General features: G+C 38.2%; 1 protein-coding gene across 1 annotated transcript; it reads left to right on the forward strand.

Moving 5' to 3' along the window:
- Positions 1-543, forward strand: LOC137389883 (zinc finger BED domain-containing protein 5-like). Its single transcript, XM_068076040.1, has one exon. It carries the CDS (start codon positions 1-3, stop codon positions 541-543), a length of 543 nt encoding a protein of 180 aa, XP_067932141.1.
- Positions 544-19,321: the final 18,778 nt, after the last annotated feature.

The raw sequence follows: 19,321 nt of genomic DNA on the forward strand, positions 1-19,321 counted from the left end.
ATGAAGCTAGAGATGTGGAGAGAGAAAGTCAATGATGGCTCATTTAATATGTTTGAGAGCTTGTCAAAAGTGTTGCCTTCCCCAGATTCAATTTCATTCATGAAAAATCTGGTTGCTGACCACCTCTCTCGGCTGGCTTGTGAGTTTCAACAATATTTTCCTAACTTGAATGACACAGATTTGAAGTTGGTTAGAAACCCATTTAAGTTAACTTTAGCTGGTATTGATAGTGCCATGCAAGAAGAGTTGATTGATCTTCTCAATAACTCTGGTGCTCGTGATAGATTTGAAAATTGCGTTTTTAGCAAGTTCTGGTGCTCATCGATAACATCCTACCCAAAGCTTTCACAGGTAGCTTTAAAAGCGTTGCTCATATTTCCTAGTAGTTATAAGTGTGAGCAAGAGTTTTCCTCACTTTTGTACATGAAAAGCAAATATCGCTCACGACTAAACGTTGGTGATGACCTCAGAGTTTCATTACCTGTTACGGAACCAAACATCAAACAGCTCACTGATGCAAAGCAGACACAGCCTTTCCATTAGACTGACCAAAATAAAGTGGGAATGTAACAAAACACAGCGATGTATAAAAGTTGTACTGCATACTTATCATTATTTTAATAAATAGCAATTTCATACCATACCACATTTCTTTACCTGTTTAAGTGACACATTTTAATAATGCGCACATTTCATATTAATTAAGTTAAACCGATAATACCCTTGATTGAACTGTGTTTTCCAAAGGGGTATCTTTCTTGCCATATGAATCCCAAGGGGTACCTAAGCCAAAAAAGGTTGGGAACCCCTGCTTTAAGGAGTAGGCTTGCTTCTGGAACTGCTTTACCTTTCAAGTGAGTTCCTGGACTAGCCGGGTGAGTTGACCAATGACCTGAGTGTCTGCAGACTTACCTAGCTAAAAAGCCTTTTTTCAGAGCGAATGAAAGTGTTGGCAGACTTGTGCCCTCTTCCTTGTATCTGAGGGTAATCATTGCCAGTTTGCACTCCATCTACCAGCATAGGTATGGACACCGCTAAGAGCTGTCACTACAGAGAAGATTTGTTGAGTGAGTTGAAAAATGCTGTCATAGCCATGCTGTCTCAATGTTGATTGAGCAGGTCATCGTAAGCAATGCAAATCAACCTCTCCACCTCCATGATGTGTTCTTGAAGAGTTGTTTGCTAACTCTGTCAGAGAGCATCGAGTAGATTCTAGACCTGTTTGGTGAATAGTCCAAACTGGACCCTGAGAGCACCAAAGATTGCATCAGGGTTCCTGGCCTTACGCAGTTTTTGGCCTGATCTTTTGATGCTTCCCTTAGATGCAGCCGGGTTGCCCCTTCTATCTAGCGGTTAGTGTCAGCTACCTCTTGACAAATGAGTAATGAAGTACTCTCCATATCCAGTCCCAGAGTACTGGCAAGTTTTGAACTCATGCCAGCTCCTGAAGTATTGTCATCAATAACACTCGTTCTAGGGCTCAACCAATTAGTCTGCGCTAGGGTCAAAGCTTAGTCTTGCCTGTTGGCCATTTCATTTGCGAGTAGATTCGGGGTGAACTTATGCCATTTTTAAGGCGGGTCGCTTCTGTGCCTCGCTGTTTGTTGGCTACCACTTTAAGAAAGCCTGTAGTTCTGCCATCATGCCAGATGTGTTTGTCGGGGGCGGTCATTTTAAGGCAGTCTCCTATAGCAGCTTTGGTTTCGTGCTGCTGTTTTTTTTAGGCAGGACGTACTCTGAGTTTCCTGGGTTTTTTCACTTCCACTTTTTAGGTAGGAAAAAACACTTCTAGTTTGAGTCCTGATGTAAAACCTGGAGATAAATTAATCCTACTGTTGCAACAAATGTAAAGGATTTGTGTTGCTACTTTTATAAGATCTACATGAATGGATAACTCATGGTGCTTTGAGTTTAATATATGTATATATATATTTACTGAGCTTATGACTACAGAATGAAGCATTCGACAGTTAATGAGCAAGCGCAAATGAGCCCTGATATTTCTTGAATTCCTTGAGCCTGTTATACAAATATTTGCTAGGAGGCTCCATCTCTTTATGTATAACCCTAGCTAAGAGTTGTGCTCAGCTGGCCCAAACCAGACTGTCCTGAGCAATGGCGAGTTGAGCTGAGTTGAGTCAAGATATAGCGTCCTTTACAATAGAGCCACTGTGGGAAGACCTACAACACTATTCACAAACTGCTGCCTCCTCCTGTTTTCATAAAAACAAATACACCAACTGCTACTCTTTCAGAATGAGGTTCTTTTTTAGAGAGGTTAAAGGAACTACTCTTACTCTATTTGTTTCTAACGAGTTGTTATTAACTAAATAAAAACATAATACAGATGATGCCGCAGCTTGCTAACTATTACCATAGCTATGCTTTTATCGTACGTTAGAAAACAAATATTTCTGTTGGTTGACCTGCTTGCCATATGAATTTGTTCTTGGCAAGAAAAAACTGTGGGTGATTTTTGAAATGGTTTAGTTTGGTCTTGGAGGCATTTTTTATTTTTAGTTTGAATACTACATCTATTAAGTTGAGGGCAAACTGTTCCTGTTTTCCATTCTTAATCAGAAGGTTGCCAGAGCAAGTTTTTACATGCTGAAGTTATGCATAGTCTAATTCTGATCTTGAAGTCTTCAAAACTTGTTTGAATCTTGACATGCAAATATATAATTTAATAATTAACATACACAAAAACTCAGAAAATTAAACTGCACAGGCACTTTAAAAGGTAACCTATGCAGAGAACTTAAAAATTAACATAGACATATACTTTAGAAGTTAAAATAAACAGACCCCTTTAGAAGTTAACCTGCACAGACAATTTAAAAGTTAACCTGCACAGAAACTTTAAAAATTAACCTGCGTAGGCAATTTAGAAGTTAACCTGCACAGGCATTTTTAGAAGTTAACCCACATGAACACTTTAGAAGTTAATCTGCATAGACATTTTGGAAGCAAATCTTTAGTTTATTAGTCATAAATTGAATTTGGATAAATCATGATGTGCTTACTAAATGTATATTTTGACATTTAACAATTAAACTCTGAATTTTTCCATCTTTTGAAATTGTATTACTCACCATTCACAAAACTTGAGTTTATGTGAGTAAGTGATAAAACTTTTTAATATAAATGTTTATAGAGAAAGTTAGATTGTCTTGTGAGTATTAGCACTTCAGTTACTGCATTGGTGTAGCTATTAATAAGGTTTCGATAAAGCTGGTGTTGTCTTTGTAAGTATTCGTTGTTTGATTAAATTAAATTACAGTCACCCTCAGAACTCATGCAGGTATAGAAATTGATGAAGTAAACACTCTTTGAAGTAAATGTTGAAGTGTTTAGGTACTGAGAGCAAAGAGCACCAGGTCGTAGAGGTACAGGTAGTCCTCCTGTAAATAAAAAGGTTATACATGCTTGCAAACATCATACACACCTGTTTGGAATTTTTTTTGATGGATTATTGTAGAAATCTGATAGAAAAGCATCAGTGCTATGCTATAATGCTAGGGCTCTGACCTTAAAAGTGCCTATACTAAATGTTAAGAATCAGATGACAGTGAGTGTACAGTATGGATTAATAGAAAATAACTATACAATAGAATGCAGACTATATATACATAGTTTATTAAACAGTTGATGATAAAATTGAGCAGCAAAGTTAAACATTTTACCATGGTTCTAAGAATAACTGCTAGAGTATTTAAATTTTAAACATTGAATTAGATAGAGCTACTCAAACTCAAATGTCATGCTGTTGTAGCACAACAATATACACATAGCTTTTGTGTAAGTTTCTTTCAAGCAAATTATTTAGGTAAATAGCAATACCGTATAATTTTTCACAAGGTCGTACATGTAGGTCTGAAAATATTACCTTCAAAAGTTCAATCAGTGTCATGTGGGCATCTACCAATTATCAGGTACCTACCACAGTAAACACAGAGTTGGAGCCTCTGCTTCGCACATCCAGAACCGACCCATAGACATCTACCAACTGTTCAGTGTTTAATTTTTCCATGGCATTGTAGGCTGCTACAAAAATGACTGCTTTTCTCTGATTCTCTCTGCAATTAGAGAAAGCATTGACCTAGCTGAACCTGTGACAATGATAGTTTGATACAAAATTGTTTGTAGAAAATTTAGAAACAAGACAGTTAGACAGCTGAATAATCATTCTAAAATGTGCCAATTTTGCAATTACTCACTTTATCTAAACTTGGGATTAATATAAGTTGAGAACATTGTCAAAGTTCTTATTTAGTTTTGTAAATGATGGTTGCTTAAATCATATCAGTTTTATCCTCTCAGTCAGTTAGTACTTACGAGTCCATCACACATATCTTGCCTCCTGTGTCACCTTGAACTTGTCTCTCAACAGCACTTAGGTAGTAGAGCAAAGAGCTGTAGTTCGGTAGACCTTTCACTTCTCCATCAGCCCAAACTTTGATCTTCATGAGAACAACTGGTTGACTCTGTAATTTCAATTCAACTTTTTGGTTACTCTAGATGACGCTGCCTAAGTTTTTACTGTTTGAACAACCTTATACTTTATACAGCAATACTTAAATTTTTTCAAAGTTCCTTGAATTGTGGTTAAAATGTATTAGCACAGTTATGTTTATTTTTAATGTAAGTGGGCTGTCGCTTGCCAGAATTTTTAATGTTTTTGATTTAACAAGTTATGGACTGCCTAGGTGTGGCTACACTGGCAACATGATTTATTGGAAAAACCTATGTTTAATCAATTATCACACTGTACCGGGTGTTTCAACCTATGCTAAGTCTCCAACAGCGGATTGGTGCCTAATGAACCTGATTGGGGAACTGATTCTTAAAATACTTGTTATCACACTAATATATACTTTAGTTCAATTTTTTTATTTGTGACATACTTCTTAGGCTTTGTGACATACTTCGGCTTTGTGGTTGCTGTTGCTTTGCATAATCCCCAAGTACTTGTACCTTTCTTCTACATCTTTGATGGTACCATTTGACATTCTTAGGCCATCTGTGGGCATAGAATGGTCTTTCTTAAGAATTAGCCTTCCACATTTCTCAATACCGAAGGTCATTCCGATGTCCTTGCTGTATACCTGAGTGCGGTGTATTAGCGAATCAATGTCCCTTTCTTTGTTAGCATACAGCTTGATGTCATCCATGTGAAGAGGTGGTTTATCTTGGTGCCACTCTCAAACTGGTACCCATATTGAGTCTTCACCAGCATATTGCTTAGCAGGTTTAGGCATATGCAGAAGAGCAGCGGTGATAAGGAGTCACCTTGATAGATGCCTCGCTTAATTTTTACACTCACCAGCTTTTTACCATTAGCCTCCAGTTCCATCTTTCATTTGGTCATTGACATCTTGATGAATGCCACAAGAGCAGGGTGAACATTGTACATACTGAGGCACTCAAGTATCCAACTTTGGGGAATTGATTCATAGGTCTTTTTGCAGTTGATCTAAGCCATGGCAAGATTGGTATGCCTTCTCCTGCTGTCTTGACAGACCGTCCAATCCACCAGTAACTGATGTTTGGCTGCTCGGGTGTTGCGCCCAATTTCTTTCTGAGCACTGGTCATATAGTGACTCATGTGCTCTTCCAGTTTGTCTGCAACTATTCCTGAGAGCAGTTTCTAAGTGGTAGGCAAGCACGTTATTGGTCGATAGTTTTTGGGAGTCGGCCCCTGCTTTGGATCTTTTATCAGAAGTACAGTTCGTCCTTTGATCAGCCATTCGGGATGGTCGCCTTCTTCTATTAGGCATTTTATCTGCTTAGCCATTCTAGTGTGAAGTGATGTCAATTTCTTTAATCAAAAGGCTTGAATAATGTCATGGCCAGGTGCTGCCTAGTTCTTCATACACTGCACTCTGAACTTGATGTCCATTTCGCTGATGGTGAGTCCTTGCTGAGCCACAGTGTGTTGGTGGCTCTATTTTAGCCTCTTCAGCCAATTTGCAGTGGTGTTATGAGCAGTCTCTTTCTCCCAGATGTCCTTCCAGAACTTTGAGGTGCTGGATCGGGGAGGATCTGACATTGGCCTCCGCAGTTCAGCTTTAAACTGAGAATACACTTTAGATGGTTTATTGATGAACAGTTTGTTCATTCCCTTGTTATCCCGCTCTTTGGTGTACCGCTTCAGTCGTGCCGACAGCGCTACTAGCTGCTTTTTGGCAGATTCTACAGCTTCTATTGTGACTTCCCTATTTGGATGCTCCAAACTGCGGTCAGATCTCTCACTGAGCCTACTAACTTTCTTGCGCAAGTCTTTGACCTTATTTTGTAGCCTCAGCTGCCAAGATGGAATGAAGCCTTTTTGACAGTACTTAATACCCATCTCCTCCAAGATGACGGTTGACGTAATGTAGATTAAGGCATTAGTCTCACTGATCGATCCAGTTGAGATCGACTCCAGTGCCAAGTTAATGTCTTCTAACAGCTTCTTGGGTATGGTCTTGCTAACTTTCCGTAGTGGTACCCTACTTCCATAATCACTAGCAGCTGACATCTTGTTGATGATATTTTCCGCAAGCTCCTTCACCCTTGGGTCAAGGTCAAAGTGCATGTCTTCTTCAACTTGTTAGTCAACACAAGACCGTGTATGTGTGACGGTGTGTGATGATATGCACTCCTCGTTGGTTGAGGTTACTTGGGTGAACTGTTCCCTAATTTCATATACCTCAAGTTCTGATATGAGGTGCCGCTTGATTATGTTACTCCTCTGAGCTACAAGTTGCTTAGCGGTTAATGGCAATTCAGGGCGCATGTTTATCCACAGTTGATGCATCCTTCCCATATAGCCCCACTTTTGAGGTTCACTCATAAATTAGCACTGCATGAGGTCTGTATTATCAGTCCGAGTCCATTTCATCCGTTATGAACCAGTAGCCCATGTTCCACTTCCTTGTCCTGGTTCAGCTACAGGCAGCGCGGACCTTGTTTGACCGGGGGACGTCCGAGCCTGGGCTTTGGTTATTGCACTCATCATAGAGGTTGTAGACATTATACAAGCACGGGTCTTGTCTAAGGTCCACCAGAAGGGTGCAGTTGTTGGGGTTTGAACCTAGGACCTAATGATCACTGTCCAGACACCTTACCAACTGCGCTATCCGTCCAGTATATATATAAGTATATATATATAAATATATATATATAAATATATATATATAAATATATACATATATATATATATATATATATATATATATATATATATATATATATATATATATATATATATATATATATATATATATATATATATATATATATATATATATATATAGAACTATATTTCCCAACTAGGAGGCTTCTATCAATATATACATGTAATCCATGTTAGGAGGCTCTGAAAAATTAGGAGGCGTCTAGGGAGCCTCCTAATTCTAGCAGTGATTATAGTGTTTAACAACCCTATAGAAGTATTTTAAACATGATTCCCATAATTGCCTTATATATCTATATTCATATATATGGAAAAAAGGAGACAACTCCAACAAAATTGTGTATTTTCCTATCAATAAATTATAAACTCTAGGAGGCTCTTATATATGGAACTAGGAGGCATATATAAAATTTAAAAGGTATTCTTACTTTTAAGTGTTTTGGTATCATTTCAGTTATTAGCACAATCTATTTAAAAACATATTGCAATAAGCTTATGACTAAGCATCAGCCAATACAAGGAATTAGCAGCTATGTCGGATACAGTCAGTTTTGCTAATATTCTGGATAGCTTTGTTAGATTTGAGACATAAAGTTATATATTAACAACATACAATACATTACAATTTATTTGCTGAACCTCTTTATGGTGTTTAAGACTGCCATTCAAGCACTCCCTTTTTTGCAATATTTCTCATTGATCTGCTCTTTTTGTGAAAACTCACAATAATCGCACATTTTGGTTTCAACTGATGTTTAAGCATGGCTGTAGTAAAAGTTTAAGTAATTCTATAATCAGTACAATTCATATTTTCGCTGCTGTCGCATCCAGCCACAAAATAAATCTTTTTTTGAAACTTTGCATCCGAACGCAATACCTGAGAGATGGTTTTTTAGTGAAAGATTTGATTTTTCAAACTTATTGAAGTACATGTACAGTGGCAAAAGTATAACCACAGTATATAACAGCTACAGAGATGTGGCTGTTATAATGTTGCTGTTGCTGTTAGGACTATTGGTTCTTCACCCATGTAGTCAACTAGAGCTTGGTAGCAGCAGAAAAACTACATGTAAGAGAGCACGTCACATTTGGTAAGTTGTTCATGCTATTTTATTCAATTTACAGCTTGTTTACTTGAAACATACAGTTGTAGAAAAGCAGTATAAATTTTATTTAATATTGAATTAGGACTAGTGTGAAAAAAGTATGTTTCAATTATTATAATTTTTAAAGAATGTAGCGTAAAACACGTTTCATATATTTTTTACACTCATTTATGTCATCCAACTGCTGATATTGTTTTGCATAGAAAATTCAAGAACGGTCAGCATTATAATACCATAAAGAAGGAGAATATCAAACGTTTTTGTAAAATCCTAATTTTGGACTTAATTATTGTTACACAAATGTTTAGTTTTGTAACATCAACACAGACAAGCCAGCTGACAATTAATAGTTATTTTAGTGCGTCAGTTAATTCTCCAACTTTATTCTATTTTCAGTTATTATTATAATAATTTTTTATGCTTTTTATAATGATAAGTAAAGTTATTAATGTGGTTCTACCAACAGTCAAAACTGTTATTATAATATCATGATCATTATGTTATTGTATTATTGTTATTATGAATAGTGAGAGTTTACGTATTTCAGTTATGATTTTGTAAGTAATAGTAGTACATGCATAGGCATAAGCAAATAAGTGGGGTATATGAAGCCTTTGAATTTAAAAACCTTTAGCATTTAGTTTGAATCTTGTGTAGTAATTGTGTAGTAATTAAGAGCTTAGCTGTTTTATAGAGCTTCAGTAATAGGAGGCAGATATTCAAGTTTGCCCAAAAAACCTAACCAGTGAACTAAAATGTTTATTTTGCATTCATTTTGGTCTTTATATCTGTTTATGCTATTTGAATTACCTTTTCATTTTTAGTCGAAACTTGGTAAGCATTATTACCAGTATATTCATCAGATGGCAGAGAGTATTAGGCAAAGTTGGATGTTCTTTTCTAGAAAAGGTATGTTGCTAATTACACGCTGGTTTGCATAAAAATATGTCAAAATAATCAAGGTTTCATCTACCGAATTTTATGATATTTTTGAACATATAAGGTAATTATAGATTACAAACTATAAAACATTATATTAGTAAGGTTGTATTTCGAAATGTAGTAATGTTTGACGTTTTGGCAAAGTTACTATGATAAGCAAAACTTTAAACACACCAACACAAAATATGTTTTCAAACATTTAATTCTATGGTAACTAGCATATGTATACCTGACATAAGAATGTAACAGCATGCCCAAAAGTAATTTTTCTTTGTATAGTTGCAACTAATCAATGATGCTTTAGTTATAGATAAGTGCAGGATTAAAAGTATTGACGACCCACACCAAAGATTGATTTGCAGACATCAAACTAAAGGTCTGTGATATTGCAATAAGTTCCTCTAAACTAGCACATTATACATGCGAGCCAAGTGTGATAATTTGATATAGTCATAGCTTCAGTAAGAAAAGTTGTCAATTTGTATAGGCATTGTATTGTTTCAAAGCTTACATAAACCATTAGCCACTCTTGTGTTCTATTCATCTATTATTGGCAGATTACATAATATAAATAGCACAAACTAATCAAAGGAATGTAGCATAGCAAAGAGATCTAGTATTGCTTTTCTTAGTCTTTATGAGTCATGGTAGCAATTGCTTAGCAATTGCATAATTATATAAAATGAATAGTTTTCTATGGTTACCCATTACCACTTTTAGTTACTCAGCCAACACTGAGAGTAATTATCAGATTTAAAATATCATGTTTAGAAGCATGAGATAGACAAATATTTTGTTTGTTTTTACTCTTTCCCTACCGTATGCGAATTTATGCTAAATCTATGACCGACTGCGGTATGCACATTTATGTGAATTTTCCAACAATCGCGTGGTCACTTAATTTTATTATTTGTTGAAAACATAATCGATGATTTTAAAACTTTTATGGTATTGTCAGTGTGGTTCGAAGATTTCTCTAGAAGATTAGTCTAAGATAACCAAGCAGTTTCAAATTTTTGTTTGGGAAATACCAAATTAAAAACGGACAGTTTTTGTGTAAGTTTTGTTAAGTATCGCGCAAGTCAGAAAACAGATAATTACTTATGTTGATAACATTATAGCCAATTCATATTCAGATTTTTGTGATTGCACAGATAATTAAATTAGCATCAGTGACTCTGATAATGGTGAAAGTAATAGTTTTGTAAGAGTAAGCGACATTGTAGAGCATCGTTTTAGCTTCGTAGCAATTGTAGCTTCACATAGCTTTAGCAATGCACAAAATGAAGGTACATTGATTTTTGCATAGCACTATATGTTAAAATTTCAGCAAAACAAATTATATTACAAAAAGGTTCTAGATAAACTTTGAAATTGAAAAAAAATTGTATACATTTCATGAAGCTAAATTGGCAATTTTCGGTGAAATGGCTGGCAGTAGGCCGGTAGCTTAATTTGTACATGGGTGGCAGTAAAAGGGTTAAGCTATAGAAGAATTAGAGATACATATATATGTATTTCCTTATGAATGATTTGGTGCTCTTTGATGATTCAAGACAATGAATTTGGCGAATGATATATAGAAGATGCTGCTGAAGTTGCGCAATGACTTGCATTTAATAGTTTGTTAGAAATTCAACTCATGGCTTTTCATTATTACCTCAAAATGTTAAAAACACGCGATAGGAAGGGTCAGAACACTACTAAAACTCATAGTTGCTCAAACCTGAAATGCAGTAGGTTTCATACAAATTGCAATACAAAGACAAAACTGCAAAACTATTGGTAAAAATACAAATAGCAATATATATTATTTGTTTTGGACTTCGGTGTCGGGCAGCATGTATGCAGTTTGTTTGCTGATGTTAATTAAAGTTTTACTAATAAGCTACATAATTTGCTCAATTATTGGTGTCAACTTTAAGATTTAAAACAATTGTAGTGTTAGCACTTTTAGAATATATAGTAGTAAAGGTAGCATCAGCAGGAAAAACAGCTAAAAATCAAACAAATTTGCATAGTAGTACTATACTTACTAGTTGCGCCAAGGCTTCATAAAATCCTTATTATAGCTCGGATATTTACTCACAGCTGTGAGACAATGAGGCGTTTACTTATAACTATTACTTCTGCAGGAAAAGAATATGGCTAACACTGATCTATAACTTATTGCTAGTCAAAGTAAACACAACTCGTGGATCACTAGATGGCGCATATTTCTTATAGACTTGTTATGTGCAATTGGTTATTATGAAATAGCGAGATTCAAATATCGTACACACCTACTGTAATGACTAGCCATAGATTAGAGGAAATAACTTGTAGATCGCGTGGAATTGTTATCTTTGTCAGATTTGGATTAATGTTAAAAATGATCGATTGATAGAGTTTATAAGAGTTCGATGTAATTCTGGAGAGAAAATAGTCAGAACGATTTTTATTAGTCATCAGTTTTTAGTAAAATAAGGGAGCATCGGCATAAAACTAGAAAAGGACTGAACTTGATTAAATATATAAAACTTGACTTGAGCGATAAAGGAAAGTATTTTGACAAATTTTGAAGAAAGTCAATTTGGCTGTCTGCAGAGATATGGATTGGGTTCCAACAGATTAGCTTATTTGGGATTAAGGATTTGAGTGATGTAATAATTTGAGTTTAATCTCAGTCTAAATTGGTCCTCAAACTTCATGTGTAGAGAGCACACAACTTTCAATGTCAGTTAAATTAGCTGTCAGTTTCGGTTACCTACCTTTTCAACTACAAGATCTAAAACACCAACATACAGATGCAGATAAATTCCAACCTACCGGACCATTATCAGTGAAATTTCAGCCCTCTAGTGATCGGATGACAACAAATTTTTTGTGTCAAGACTACTCAGAACTGAGTTAATTTGTTCAAAGAATTACATGATCGATTTTGACATTCTCTCTTAAATAATCAACTGCTTCTATTATTGTCTTGTGCAGCAACTAGCGCTTGATTTGACAACTGATTGACCCATGAGTTGTTTCATACTACACCTATCTACTTGTCATACGCCATTTCTGTCAGTGGAGGGAAGCGAACCCTTGAATAAAGTAAATGAGTAAATAGAACTAAATGAAACATATGCTTAATTTTTTTGTTTTGTTTAACCTTAGCCAAGAAGCCTGAATAGAAGGGTAGGGTTTCATTTAGTTAAGATGTTACTCATATTTTATACTTGTTTTATAGTTTATATTTTATTATGATTTTGGTATACTACCGTTCTTTTTTATTCCTAGCACTTGCAACTATATATACAAAATACTGACAGCGCCCTGTAATTTGTGAGCCATTGACAAGATAGATCAAGGCACATCCTGTAACATACAAGTTTGGGTAATGGCAAAAACTACGGTACGAGATCAGACACGCGACAGACAGACAGTTATAATACAAACGGTCGACTATACAAACAATCTTTAAGCTGCGTCAACACAAGACATTTATGAATAACCATAATAGATCTACGACCAACCAACCAGTACCCCAGAAGAGAATTTACGAAATTGACGAAGTTAGAAATTTAAGGAGGATGGTGTGAGATAAGAGTATCATGACATAACATTCACACATTGATTACAATTTCATAACCAGGATTTATTATACAACTGAGTTACTCACTTTCATAAGAATATACAACAAATTTACATAGAGTTGCTCCATGTGGATGTCATACATCGCTGCTGCATACTGATTTACACTATCGATATCAGCATCGGAATAACAACCACTGTCATCCATTTGACTAACTCTGTAATGACAATCTATGCTACTGTTAGGCATCTGATCTGTTCCCTTCGACACATGGAATCACAGACTGTTCCTGCCTGTAACAATATTATATAATATTATATCTTACATGTTACCTTTTTGTATATTGTGCTCGGCTTATAGGATATTATCACTTCCTATCATTCATGCATATGAAAATATATAAGCGAATGCTGCCTCTACAGCAAGTGTGTGCTTTTAACTGAAAGAGCTGTTTAGCCTGTAAGCTAGCCAAGAAGCTGCTAAATAAAGTTGATAAGAAACTGTAAACTTTTGTTGGCTTGTATTGATAAGCCTCCTTAGAACAGCAAGTCCACAGGGACCTTCTGTTACACTATTTCCACAGCTTCACGTTTTTTTGTAAAACTTTGAAAGCAGCAACATAGAAATAATCAGTAACTGTATCAGGTTAATTATAGTAGTTCTTTGTTGAACATGGTCTTTATACTTCAAAGTTCATGTACAAAAAACGGTTTACATTTACCATGATATATGAACAAGTAGTTTCAGGCTAAAAATTGTGCTTAAAGCGCACGCAGGTGAAAGTTTATCATTACATGTATTTGTGCAACATGCAATGAACAAAAGTTTTGCTCTGCTAAAAAGTTGTTTGGACGTTAATATTAACTAGTTCATCAGTGCAGAAAAACACTTAGGTCAAAAGATGTTGTGAAATGTAGTGAACAACCAAAAGATGTTCGTTCCACCGAAAGCAACAATCAGAACGCAATTGGCCGAACAAATAATGCAAACATTTTTGTTTTAAAAATGTTAATTTTTGTTTCTGCATGTAGGATAAATATGTAAATATGTAATCTGATCTTTCAATTGATCGGCGCTCGTAGATCCTCTTCTGCACATCATGTGCAATCAAAACTTTTGATTGCACATCAAAAGCTAATTTTGGATGCAAACTGTAGCAAACATATCAATGAGTGCAATGAGCTTTTATGCAACATTATTAAATATAAATACAAAGATAAAAAGTATGTCTTCATGTTTAGAATGAAATAAAAGTTGAAAGCTGCAACAAATTTCAAAGCAGAACACAGGCTATAATATCATCACAGTTTAATGGCAAGCAATAGATATAAACTGGTAGAGATATCTCTCGACTTCCCAATGCATATTTATAAAGAGATCTTTGACAATTTTGAGGTGAGTTAACAGATCTATTGCATCCGCAAAGATTAATGTCGCTCCACCAAAAAAGAGGGCAAAATACATATATATGTGACATTTGCTTGGCCAAAATTCTGACGAGTTATTTGAAAAAAACTACGCCAGCTTCTATTTGAACACCACGTCTATTTGACCACCATTATAGGGGAAAGGTTAAAATATAGAGTACCATGGCGTTCAATTAGAGGTTTTACGGTGTTTTGGTATTTTCTGTAATTAAAGGTTTGCTTAACTGACATTCTTGACTTGACCTTCTTACATTTAGTATTTCTATAGTTTGAGTTCTAACTTATCTGCTCAATTTTATCAGTGATGATGACATCATCAGCTAAATTCAAATTTTGAGATACAATTTTCAATATATATCGCGATATTAAAATTGCTTGTATTCTAAACTAGGTTATATAAAAACCATATGTATTCAAAATCTCTATTCATATAAGTAGAGCGTGCTTCAAAAGCTTTTAAACATATGGTTTCAGAGAATAGAAAATTTTCATGGACAGCTATATAAACTTCCCAATTGTGTGAAGAAAAGAATTTTTGCTAGAGCTTTGCACAAGATGTACGCACAAGCCAATTGGTGTAATTATATAGCCATCGTTTATAAATTAAAGCTGGATGTATAAATATGACTTTTTCAGTATTTATGAAGTTTTCTTATAGTATGTGTTATAATTACAGGTCATGTTGGGTAACCATAATAATGTAGCAAGACGACTAAATTAAAGGTTGACTTGCAACAAAATTCACATTACAGTTATTTGGTATCAAAAGATTCACCATGTCTTACTCTGTTGTGTTGTAGGTGCAAAATATGGGGAAATGTGATTACAAGCTCTTAAAAGCTAAAAAACGAACAGTTAATCGCAGCCACAAAGACCGCCGTAGTTTGGATTCTCCTTCCAAAACGGTTCAAATGTGACGTAGTTGTGGCAGATGGTTTCTGTTTACTTTCATGCAACCTTATCTGTCGAAATATTTTCACAAATATACTTCACGCAATCAATAAAACCATGTCTATTGTTCTTATGCGTCTGTTTTATCGTCATTGTAATGCTGTCACATTTAGCAGTGATATTTTATAACTTACCGTAAATTTAATTTAATTTTTTAACCTTACCTCGAAGGAGTACATATCATTGTTTGATAATCAAGACGAGCCTGTTGGTCACCTGTGATAAACGAAAAGTGCTGCAAAAATTATTTGCTAAGTATTGGGTCACACGATCAGATTACGACTTGACGATTAGATCAAGCCGAAACAAAACTGTAAAGTAGCAAGCATCTATATTTGATACGGGGTCTTTGGTTAAACCAGCAGGTCTTTGTCATAAACTAGTGCTACGATAAATTTTATATTGAGTTTTTTATTGGCCTTTCAATTCACGTGAAAACATCATGTGACAAGACAATAACCAAACTGTAATGACTACGTCAGAGAAATAAACAGATTCCAATCTACGGCGGCTTTTCATCTTTGAGCTTTTAAGAGCTTGTAATCACATTTCCACATATTTGGCACCTACAACACAACAGAGTAAGACATGGTGAATCTTTTGATACCAAATAACTGTAATGTGAATTTTGTTGCGAGTCAACCTTTAAGTAAATGTATATGAATGGCAGGCGGCACAAGCGCTTTTGGCTCACATTCGCACAGGGGCTAATAATAAGCATTGACGTTGCTTATTGTAGCCTGTTTGACTGAAATAGTAACTGCTGTGGCAGATTTGTTACTCCTCCTATTATACAGCTCCTTTCAAGTGCATGCTTACTTACATTATTAGTCAACCCCGAGTCATTAACCCATATATAGTCATTATGCCCTTATATGGGCGAGCTGCAACCTATATAAAGGAAGGCATAGCCGCAGTGGAGGCAGTTGTTTTTGTAATCTAGTCAATACAATTATATACACACATACACTCTCTCTTCATTTCTCGCTTGAGCGGTCAGCAAGAATTAATGCCGGATAGTCGACCAGTATAGGCATCATCGGTCAGCTAGTTGACTACGGGGTCAACAGCTAATGTGCCCTGACTGGGTCGACCTAATTATAGGAAGAGAGGTCGACCTAAGCTAATCAGACGACGGACCTTAGGGTTGACGTGGTCTTCTATAATCACATACAGTTATAAGCACGGCAAGCTTAATGTAAGCCGACCTGTCAGGCCGCCATTAGGTACACTGGTAGACCAAGACAAAAACCAGTACACTGGTGGCAGCGGTGGGATCGTCTGACCATGCCTGGAAGGCGGTCAACTAGGAGAGAGGCAGCTGAGGCTGACCTCCATCAAGCTGATCAGTATGGGCGGATGGCTGACGCCATAACTGAGGCTTTACGGCAATCTCGACCAGAGAGGGACTTCAAGCCCCCTAAGTTTGATGGCAGTGATGATGTTGAACTGTTCATCAGTCAGTTTCAGGAAGTAGCTGAAGCTAATCAATGGTCTGCAGGGTCAGCACGTCTGCACCTCAGAGAGGTGCTGAAGGACGGTGCTAAAAGCTGCAGCAGGGGAGAAACTACGGATGCCATCTTTGCAGCCCTGAGAACTAAATTTGGTCTGACAGTTAGAGAGGCCAGGAGTCGATTAAACCTCAAGAAGGAAGTCAAGGTTAGCTTGCAAGATCATGCTGCGAAAATAGAAAGACTAGCCAATATAGCTTATGCTGATCTGCCTGAGCACCATCGTGCAAATATGGCATTAGATGCTTTCTCCTTGACATTGGGCAACACCTATCTACAGAGGCATCTGTTAGCGGTGGGAGCACGGACTTTGGGAGAGGCAGTGCAGGCTGGAAAGGACTTTCTGCAAATTCAGCCATTTAATCCTCGGTTGACCCAAAGGTCAACCATCATGGCTATAGAAGGGGAGGAAGAGGATGACCCCAAGGCAGCCCAGGTCGACCTCCCACAAGCTACAAAATCGGCTACGTTGGAAGATGTCCTTGTAGCCCTAAAGGAGCTGACCACCTTGACGACAGGACTGGCGGTCAATGGTAGCCGACCCAGAAGCCAAGGTCGGACTACTCCAGAGCCGCAGCAGATCAGAAGGGCGACCAGCTGTTGGGAATGTGGAATAGTCGGACATGTCAGACGACAGTGTCCTCAGATGGCAGCTACCCAGCCAGCAAGAAACCAGCAGCAGGGAAACGGACATCGTCCACAGCAGTAGGGGGACATACTGACTGTGGACCCTCAAACCAGAGAAAGCCACCTTGGCAAATCCCACGTTGGACAGGTCGACCTCAGACCCCCCATGGGTCGACCTCAGTCCTACTACAAAACTCCTTTGACTCACTAACTGAGCAGCAAACAGAGGAAATCCAAATCCCAAACCCAGTGGTTACAGAAAAGCTCCAGACAAGGAGACGGCGTAAGAGGTGGCAGCACACCGGTCGGACGACTCAGCAGGTCGGTCCTGAGAGAGTGGCTGCGGACACCCTTTGGAAACCGTACAGTAGTAGCTATTTCTTACCTGGGAAGATTATGGGCCGACCTGCTCATTTCCTGATAGACAGTGGATGCACCTCCAACCTACTCAGCCGTCATGTCTTTGACCGGCTTCCCGCGGGGTTGAAGGCTCAGTTGGAAGAGAGAACAGACTATGGCACGATGGCTGACGGGTCTCGCCTAAACTTTCATGGCATGTTGACCATACCCATCCGAGTCAGAAGTGTACAAGTGACTGTATCACTTCTTGTATGCCCCCTAAAAGAAGATGCCATCATCGGGATGCCATTCTTGACAGACCAATGCTGTGAGATGAATTTCCAAAAATCCACATTGGTAGTGAATGGTCAGAAGCTGATCTGCACAGATCGGGACGGACGACCCTTGGTGAGCAAGGTGCAGGTTGTCCGTACCATGACACTTCAACCTCGGTCGGAGATGGTGGTTACATGCCGCCTCACGACTCACACCTACCAACCCTTAGGAATGGTAGAGGGATCAGGAGATCGGTACATGGTGGCTGCCAGCCTCCACCTACCTGATGAGAAGGGAAGAGTGGCCCTGCGTTGTTTGAACCCGACAGATTCCCCTGTACAGGTAGCGTCAGGAACTGTGATTGGCAGCTACACAGGAGTCGATGAAACTGAAATCGGCCAGCCCTGGACAGAGGGGGGGGCCAAAGGGAGCGAGACCAAGCTAGGATACCCGGCCTGACCCAAAGGTGGCTCCTCACGTGAAAGAGCTGTATAGCCAAGCTATAGTGCACTGTAGGGGTGACTACGACAGACAACAGGTAGTTAGGCTCCTTGATCAGTATGCCGATGTTTTCAGTAAAGGGGATGGAGATGTGGGTCGGACTACCTTGGTCCAACATGAGATACCCACGATAACGGATGCTCAACCCATTCGGCAGACCCCATACAGGGTTGGCCCTAAGAAGGAAGCGGAAATAGATCGGCAGGTCTCTGAGCTGGCCAAACAGGGAATGATAGAGCAGGCATATGGAGCTTGGAGCTCTCCTGTGGTCCTGGTCAGGAAAAAGGATGGAACCTGGAGACTGTGCATTGACTATCGGAAGTTGAATGCGGTCACTAAACAGGACGCATATCCACTTCCTCGAATCGATGACAGTCTGGATGCTCTGTCAGGCAGCAAGTTGTTCAGCACTCTCGATTTGATGAGCGGCTATTGGCAGGTACCCCTGTCACCGGGAGCGCAGGAGAAATCAGCCTTCATCACGAGAAGTGGGCTTTGGAGATGGAAAGTGCTGCCTTTCGGGCTGACGTCGGCCCCTGCCACGTTCCAGAGGCTTATGGAGCGAGTGCTGCAAGGGCTCCACTGGAAGACGCTCTTGCTGTATCTGGACGACATCATAGTCATGTCAGCCGACCTCCAGAGTCACCTGTCTAGGCTGTTAGAAGTACTAGACAGGCTTCAACAAGCCGGCTTGAAACTAAAACCATCTAAATGTACCCTCATGCAGACAAAAGTGAAGTACCTCGGACATGTGGTGAGTTCAACTGGGGTAGCCACGGATCCGGAAAAAGTGGAAGCGATCCACAGGTGGTCGGAGCCAACCGATGTGACTCAGCTGAGGGCTTTTCTCGGCACTACCGGTTACTACCACCGATACGTGCCCGACTACGCTTCAGTTGCCA

The sequence above is a fragment of the Watersipora subatra genome, chromosome 1, assembly GCF_963576615.1.
Source record: "Watersipora subatra chromosome 1, tzWatSuba1.1, whole genome shotgun sequence".
Classification (NCBI taxonomy): Eukaryota; Metazoa; Bryozoa; class Gymnolaemata; order Cheilostomatida; family Watersiporidae; genus Watersipora; species Watersipora subatra.

Excerpts from the sequence above, each read along its gene's own strand:
- LOC137389883 (XM_068076040.1), top strand. The coding sequence starts at position 1 with ATGAAGCTAGAGATGTGGAGAGAGAAAGTCAATGATGGCTCATTTAAT.